Below are 8792 nucleotides of genomic sequence, written 5' to 3' on the forward strand. Positions count from 1 at the left end.
CCCATACCAAATAGACAAGATCAAGAGGGTCCACAATTTTGGATTATGTGCACTACTAAAATTTCCTTCACTGACATGACTAAAGCAAAGGTGGCTCTTTTGGGCAGCTAAAAAAAAATCGTGCCTTCTACGTCGACAATGGGCTTCTTAATGAAAAGACCCTATGTACGTTGTCTACTCCAGTTTCAAAATGTGAAAAAAGAAAGTCTATAATACAGGTTCATATCCAAACAGTTTTCATTGGAAAAAGACATTCCTGAAAAGGTTTATAAGCAGTGGCTTTTCTTAAGATTTATTATAAATGTACAGGTAAATGTCATATTAAAATTCTGGTAGAAGTTTTCATGAATGAAGAATCTTTGTCAAATGAAGACTCTTTGCCAAATGAGTGAGTAGTCATTCTTTTATTATATATCACATATGTATTTTTTTAACTATACATATTAAAGTACAGATTCTACATATCACCTTTTCCTATACATTTTTCCCATACCTAATGACTTACTCCCACTATAACAAATTATACTCAACAGCTCTCAAATAGGTCAGATGTTGTTAGTATACATGCCAAAGTGAGCACCAGATGCTCTGAGCTCTATAGTCTGTAACAGTAAACCTAATAAACTTAACTCAAATTTTAACAGCTTGACAGAGAGGTAGCTTCAAGGCTCACATCAAGCATCTTACCAAGTCAGCCACTCTGCACAAGGAATCGGAGAGCTCGTCAAAAATGAGCACGGTCTGGGGCCCAGGCGGCATGGAACACACGCGCTCCACCAGCAAGTCTGCCTTTCTCAGGGCATTTTCTTGTGCAATCCGAAATCCTTCTGGTGCACTGAGCTCGGGAACTCCAAAAAGACCCTGCAATCCAGAGAACATTTCCAATTTGTAATGAAGAATAGGATTTTTTCATATTAAGTCCTCTTTTCATAAAGGAAATCTTGGTTTTCATTGGTATATCATGTAATACCTGTGATCACAGACACCACGTTCACATTCCCCACATTGTTCCACATAAATTAGACTACAAATATTTTAAGGACGGAATTGGTCTTTCCTTTTTAATTATTTCATAAAAAACAAAAACAGAATGGTATAGGTTCAAAATCCAGCTCAGCCACTATTATAGAACCTACCTCATCAAGTGGTTAAAATGATTAAATGAGATGATACATGTTTGAAAAACATTTTAACAGTGTGGGGCACACAGAAAGCATTTAATAGATGGTAGCTATAATCACCAAGAGTTGTGTGATCTTGGTTGGCCAAGTTCTCTCTCCTCCTGGGCTTAATTTTCCCATCAGGCACAATGAAGATGACAATACATATCTCACAGCATGGATACAAGTACCAGGTTAGAAAGTATATATAATGTCTTTTAGGGATGCTGCTGGCCATCCAGCCAGGTCCAGTTCACAGTACCAAGTATTCCACAACTATAAGGTAGGGAGGAGGAGCTGATTTTTGAGCACACAGATATTTCTGAAAGATTTCATAAACATGTTAAAACCAACTCTTAGGTGGAAAGCAGCAAATTTTATATGTTCCCAAAAATATTTTAATATATTGATAAACACAAAAATCACTAACCCTCAAGAAGGCAGGTAAAAAACACGAAGCATTTACTATGCATTTACTGCATGCAAGAAGTGAACTATGTGCTTTATATAGGTCCTCTCATTTAAATCACATAACCCTAGTGTAGGAAACACCATCCTCCATTTACAGATGAGAAAACAGTTAAAAAAAAAACAAAAACATGTTTGAGGTCATTAATGGTGGGAAAGAAAGAACTTGAGCTTGCTTCATACATCTCTAAATCCCACACTTTCTCCCTACTTCTGTATTGCAATTTATCTGTTTGAAAGTCTTCTCTCCTGAGAAGGCAAAAGATCCTAGAGGTAGGAATCCTGTTCATCATTTAAACTAGCTGCCCAGCGTAGTGCCTACCACATGGAGAAACTCATGAATGAAACAAATTAAAGGGTCCAGTGCTTAATCCCGTAGATTAACTTTGGAGATGACTAACATGTTGATTTTCTAAATTAGCAAGAGATACAATTTTCAGGACTAAGAAGGCCCACCGTTTCTGCAAGAAGGGATGCATGAAATTAAACTCTTGCCAAAATGATTAAGAAGTTGAAGAAAAAAAAGACACTGCAGGCAGAGCAGAATCGGGACCAAAAATAAATTAGATTCTTTCCACTGATTTAATTTGATTCAAGTACAGGCTGTTTTTCATTTCCCAGCACACATGCCTATACTGCTCTTGGGAATTCTACACCTCAGACTACTAGTTACAGTAATGACAAAAAATTACATAAACCTTTAGGGGTGTTTGTTGTTCTTGTTTAATCAAAAACAATTCACATATCTGATACCAGTGTCTAAAATCATGATAAGCAAAAGAAAAAAAAATAAAGCTAAAATTAGCTATATTTCATCCGTCCATAACCAAGCTTACTCTTTCATCCTTCTACTCAGTACCTATAGATAGTTGCTCTCCTCCTCACAGCAATTATGTCAAAACCATACTATGTTATGTTAACCATATGGGAGTTGGTGGAGCCAATTCCGTATGAAAGTATTTTTTAAAACAAAGCTAATGACAGAGCTCAAATAAGAAAACACATCATTAGGCTCTAATGGTGTGACCATGTCCAAGACTGCTTATAAGAGGGGCAGTGTTAGAAATAAGCGAGAAACTAAAAAGGCAAAAATAAAAGTAATAACCTCAAGTGGGTAAAATCCACAAATGCAAAGGAGAACAGGCACCAGGCAAGTCCCTTCGAAGCCTGCCTTCCTGCCACCTTTACTTCAGTCGCTCAGTCCACACCGAGCGCCTAGGGAATGCCAGACAGCACGCTGGGTGTGTGGGCACAGAAATAAATGGGAACCGAATGAAGAATTCGGCCAGTGACTTCCCAGGGAGGTAGGGGGGGGCAATCAAGGTGGTCAACGCCATCAACGCCACTGCAGGGCAGGAAATCACTGTTCTCGCCACTTCTGCGCCTGCGTGCCTGGGTGGGGTCCTGTTATCGCCCCGCATCGGGTCCGCCGCAGGGGAGCCTACTTCTCCCTCTGCCTGTGTCTCTGCCTGTCTCTCAGGAATACAATCTTAAAAAAAAAAAAAAAACAGGGCATCCCCAGTAGCGCAGCGGTTTGGCGCCGCCTGCAGCCCAGGGCGTGATCCTGGAGACCCGGGATCGAGTCCCACGTCGGGCTCCCTGCATGGAGCCTGCTTCTCCCTCTGCCTGTGTCTCTGCCTCTCACTCTGTGTCTCTATGAATAAATAAATAAAATCTTAAAAAAACAAACAAAAAAAAAACAGTTCTGTGTTTTATAACAAGAGCCCAAAGCTTGGCAAAACATTAAGGACCCTATTTCGAGAATCAAAGAACCGAGTCATCACAGGCCTCCCGGATGCCACCGCGAGGTGCAGGGCGAGCCTCTCCCCACCCCAACACCCCCCCCCCAGGGCACAGGTGCACGGCGGCGAGGACCGCTCGGAGCGAGGGCGGGGCGGGGGCGGGGGCGGGGGCAGGACCCTCCCCTCCCGGCCGGACGCGCCGCCTCCAACAGGAGGAACTGACGCGGGGAGCGCAGCGGCGGCGCCGAGGAGACGGGTCCCGGGCGCAGCTCCGGCCGCACCCCGAAGGCCGCCCGCCCCGCAGGAGCAGCTGAGCCGCAGGGTCGCCGAGAGCGCGCCCGGGCCCCTGCCGTCCGAGGTGGTTCGCTGCCCGGCCCTTCCCACGCCAAACCACCCGCCCGACCCCGCCGGCCACGCGGGGAGCCCCTCCCGCACCGCTCACCCGGCGCTCGCCGAACAGGTCCAGGCGGCGGCCCTGGGGCTTGACGTTGAAGGCGGCGCCCACCGGGGACCAGCTGGTGCTGACCGCTCGGGCCCGGCGCCCAGCCCCCAGGCCGCCCGGGCCCGGCCGCCCCCGCCACCCGGCCGCCGCCGCGGGCCCGAGCCCTCGCAGCCTCCGCGCGCACAGCATCCTGACCCCGCCGCAGGCCCGCCCCTGAGCCTCAGCCCCGCCGCGAGCGCGCGCGCCGCGTTTCCAAGGCAGCGGCCCACGCGGCGGCAGCGGACGCCGGCGCTTCCGGTCGGGGCGCGCGGTCCCTCGGGACGGGAGCACGTCGGCGTCCAGAGGGCAAGAGCGTGGCCCCGCCGCCCGGACGCCGAGCGCCGCGGTCGTGCGCCCCCGCGTGCCCGGAGTGAGGAACGGCCGAGGGTGCCCCTGCTCCCCACGTGACCGGAGCGGGCGGGCCGTGTGGCTGCGGCTGCAGGTGAGCTGCTGCGGGCGCCCCCGCGGCTCCGGGAACTACCCGAGCGCCTGCCGCCCGCCCGCGCGGGCCACGCTCCTGCTCTGCAGGGGTCCTGCGCTGTGCGGGTGTGCGGCGCCCACTGACTTACCTGCAGCGAGCCTCCATCGGCTGCGCCTTGTACATGTTTTTCTTTTTGTTTTAAAGATTTATTTGTTTTTATTTATGAGAGAGAGAGAGGCAGAGACACAGGCAGAGGGAGAAGCAGGCTCCATGCAGGGAGCCCGACGCGGGACTCGATCCTGAGACTCCAGGATCGCGCCCTGGGCTGAAGGCGGGCGCCAAACCGCGGAGCCACCCAGGGACCCCTGCCTTGTACAATTTGTGATGATAATCGACAATATACATTTGCAGAGGGAGGATTGCACCAAACTTCACTCAACCACGAGGGAGTGAGAGGGTTTGGGGGCAGGGGGTGCCTGGGTGGCTCAGTGCTTGAGCGTCTGTCTTCAGCTCAGGTCGTGACCCCAGAGTCCAGGGATCGAGTCCCACATCAGCCTCTCTCAGGGAGTCCTCTCCTCCCTCTGCCTATGTCTCTCTCTCTGTCTCTCATGAATAAATAAATAGAATCTTAAAAAAAAAAAAAAAAAAAAAAAACATTGGGGGCAGGAGGCGAAGAGGAAATTGTGATTTGGGGCTTCAGATGGCGAGTGTGGAAAAGGGTGTGGCCTCATCCCCCTAGATGAACGGGAAGCAGCCACAGCTGGAGTGGGGTGGGGGGTGGGGTTCTCCTCGGGGAGGGAGGCTCAGCCTTGCTCCGCTTCAACATCCTCCTGTGCAGAGAGGGACTCTTGCAAGGTGCCTGCTCCTTTACCTCCCTGAAGTGCATGCAGGTTAAGTGAAAGGGTTTGGTCACAGTAAGGTGTTTCTTTTGAGAGGTTCTGTAGGTGGAGAGGGAAGAAAATCAGTAGTTGGAGAAGGGACAGAGGGGACATGAGGCTGCCACAGTGACCCTCACATTTTGCCTGGCGCTCTCATTCCACGCACCTGCGGCTTCTTGGTCTCTCAGGGTGAACGGGGTGCTGCTGAATGGCAAACCCATATGGGATGGGCCCCTTGAGAATTGACCCTTCTGCAGAAGAGAAGCCAGGTGTGTGGGTTCTGAGAAGACCACCCCCCACACACATAACACACATACACTAAGGAAGTAAGCAAGAGGGAGGCTGGCTACTGTCCTCCAAATACTGTTCTCCACCTCAGTTTTTGTTTTGTTCTTATAAAGCAGGCTCCACATCCACAGTGGAGCCCAATGCAGGTCCCAACTCACAACCCTGAGATCAAGACCTGAGCTGAGATCAAGAGTCCCATGCTTAACCTGCTGAGCCACCCAGCTGCCCTTCTCCACCTCAGTTTTATGCAGGAACTAGACCAAGTGATTCTGTTAAATCAGTATGAGTGCAGAGGGTATTGATGGCTGTGGTCTTCTGTGACCCCAGAAGGTTGATTCCTTTGCCTTGGGTGCCAGAAGTGTGACTTGTGCAGAGGAGCAAATAACCCAAGTGAACATTTTTGTTCCCAGGCAACGCATAGTCACGTTTTCTTAAACTCCTTTTTTAAGTCATTCCAGAGCTTTATCTCACCAGAGTATTTGGGCTTAGAGTAAATCTATGTTCATTTTAACATTGCCTGTTGGGTTTGAGGAGTCCTAAGAACCTTCTGGAAAGTTCCAGAGAGTCAGAAGTTAAAGCCAGGAGTGGTACATGCTTTCTATAGATAGCTTCTAATCCCACCTCCCTCCTTCCTTTCCACCCTCCACACACACAGCAAAAAAGTTTGTTTTCAGTATAGCCTGGAAGGGAGAAAAAACCTAATTGATTGTATGATAAGTTGTGATTTCATTTTATACTGAATTTAGTGATTCATCAGTTGCACATAACACCCAGTGCTCGTTACATCATCACATGCCCTCAATGCCCATCACCTAGTTACCCCATCCCTCCATCCTCCTCCCCTTCAGCAACCTTCAGTTTGTTTCCTATGTCTACTAATTTTTGTATGTTTGTTTTTAAAGATTTTATTTATTTGCCAGAGAGACAGAGCCAGGGAGCACAAGAAAGGCAAATGGCACAGGGAGAGGAAGAAGCAGGCTCCCCACTGAGCAGAGAGCCCAATGTCTGGGTATGGGGCTCGATCCCAGGACCCTGGGATCATGACCTGAGTTGAAAGTAGATGCTTAACTGACTGTGCCACCCAGGTGCCCCTCTACTGATTCTTTAATCAAAGATTTAAAATGATTTAAAATCCCCAAATCCCCACCTCCATGGTAATATCATATTCTTGGTCACTGGCTGGGTCTTAGGGCAGCTGTCCCACATGATAGACCTAATGCCTATATAGCAGACCCTTACAAAGATGTCAGATGTGACATGTAAAAAAGAAATTTCATCAAAATATTTGACAAAAATGCTTACTTTGTCGTATTTTCTTTCTTTCTTTTTTTTTTTTTTTTTGTCGTATTTTCTTAAAAGGTGTTTCAAATCTGAGAGCCTTCCTTTAGCCCAGAATGGTTGTCATACAAGGATACCTAACCATTGTAATGCAACATTTAAGCCTAAAAGTGTCCTCAGGGGTTGATGACTTATCCTAAATTAACAAGGTTTCTGGTGTTTCAGAGAGACTTGGCATAGTTAGACTTTTAAAAACTGCAGTCCACAAACAAAGGGTTGCAGAAGGGGGAATGGGGTAACTGGGTGTTGGGCAATAAGGAGGTGTTATACTATATGTTGGCAAATTGAATTTAAATAAAATATATTAAAAATAAATAAAAATAAAAACTGCAGTCCAGGTTCGTAGACAACCAATGAACAATACCCCCAAGTGGCAGATTAGACACGCTCCACCCCTGCCAGTCAACTTCATCTTCTTGAAATCCTTTAAGATATGTTTTATATCTCATCTTCTGTATTTGACCTAAAAAAAATAATTTCAGAAAAGCTTCTATCCTATGTAGCATCATAAATGTGTTTTTTCTTTATGTCTATCTCAACCTATAAAGTTGTATTCCTAAGTAGAAAGGAGTTTGTACTGTTCAGTCCATAACAAAACCAGGCTTTACACTGGGGAGAAATAGCTTAGATTATTACAATTTGAGAAAGCCACAGAAGCCAAAAAATGAGGCCACTGTGGCTCAATAAATAGAGTGATCAGTCACACTACAGCTGAGTGGAAGTAGGGCAGCAAGGGAGACATTAGGGTTGGGATGTAAAATTGAAGAAGACCCTCAGTGTCCGGGTCATGTGCCTGCAATGTCAGCACCTGGAAGGGAGCCTCTCCTTCTCTGCTGCACCCTGGGGGCCTCACTTGCTTCATCCCAGTCCTGGCTCTGTTCTAGAAGAAACAAACTAAGGAAGGCCATTAAAATGCCTGCAAGCAAAGTATTTCTGTACATTTCCAGAATTTTCCATAACCATTGAGTAATTTTTCAATATTTCATTTACAGCAGTGCTGCTCATAATTGTAATTCAGAAAAATCCCATTTTTCCCAAGGAACAAAGATATCATCACGTCAGTGTTGACTCCGTTGGAGTACGGAAAGAATGGCTCTAAGTCCCAATTTCTAGAGGTGCCCCTGTCAGGCAAACTGGCCCCAGACTGTGATTTGGAAAATAGCATAGCTTGAATATGCATTGAGCTTGCATCCTTCTGCTTCTTTATTGGTTGCTTTTAACTCATAGAAAAGTATATTGAGTTAACTTAGGCATATGTGATACTTCCAGAATTTTAGAGGTGTGGGACCATATGAAATTATTCCATTCCAGCACTACTGTATGATAGACTAGAGCACAGAAAAGCTAAATAACGTATCCACTTCAAATTCTTTTGTCATGGCTGGAACCACAACTCATACATCTCTACTCTTAGTCTTGGGCATTTTCCACTACAATCGTGCTTTCCCTCTCCTTGGGCCTTAGACTACTTAATATTCTTTTAGACAAGAGCAGTAGTAACCATGACAATAACAACAAAAACCCTGCATCATTCTGGCTCAAGTGACACTATAGTTCAGGGATATCTCTAGTATCTCTGTCTTCAGGAACAGCTGGATTTAGGGCTCTAAACAATGCCATGGGAACTGGGTCTTCTCCAGCCTTGTTTGATTTTGTTTTGGGGCTCTCCAGATTAGCTAAATGGCTGCCAGCTGAAGTTCTAGCTTCACCTGAAGAAGATCTTGTCTTCTTTCCCCACCTCCCACCCCCACCCCCACAGGCCTTCCAAAGTTGCAGTTTGCATCTCATTGGCTCTGATTGGATCCGTCCATTTTGGAAATAGTCACTGTGGCCAGAAGAAGGTACTATTCTTATTATTAGCCAGGCCTGAATCTCCAGTGTCTACACAACTTGAAAGACTTGTCTGAGAGTGCACACCAGGATGCTTTTTACCAGATGAGAGGTATTTCTGAACAAGAAATATCCTCTGTGGCCCAAAAGGCAAGTTTCTTTTCACCTCCCAGATTTCTTGGTATA

The 8792-nt window shown here is 46.7% G+C and overlaps 1 protein-coding gene across 4 annotated transcripts in view; it reads right to left on the reverse strand.

Annotated features, from left to right (window-relative positions):
• MIPEP (mitochondrial intermediate peptidase) overlaps window positions 1-4135 on the reverse strand; it is a 172964-nt gene extending 168829 nt beyond the window's left edge. For 3 of the 4 annotated variants that reach the window (XM_072719822.1, XM_072719823.1, XM_072719824.1), the window contains exons 1-2: window positions 3813-4121; window positions 688-861 (exon numbers count right to left, since the gene is read on the reverse strand). In XM_072719822.1, coding sequence (XP_072575923.1) covers window positions 688-861; window positions 3813-4001 — 363 coding nt within the window. In that variant the 5' untranslated portion in view covers window positions 4002-4121. Of the gene's footprint in view, window positions 1-687; window positions 862-3812 lie in introns of all 4 variants that reach the window. The other variant, XM_025996669.2, reaches the window with a different exon arrangement.
• Between the last annotated feature and the right edge of the window lie 4657 nt (window positions 4136-8792).

The sequence above is a fragment of the Vulpes vulpes genome, chromosome 9, assembly GCF_048418805.1.
Source record: "Vulpes vulpes isolate BD-2025 chromosome 9, VulVul3, whole genome shotgun sequence".
Classification (NCBI taxonomy): domain Eukaryota; kingdom Metazoa; phylum Chordata; class Mammalia; order Carnivora; family Canidae; genus Vulpes; species Vulpes vulpes.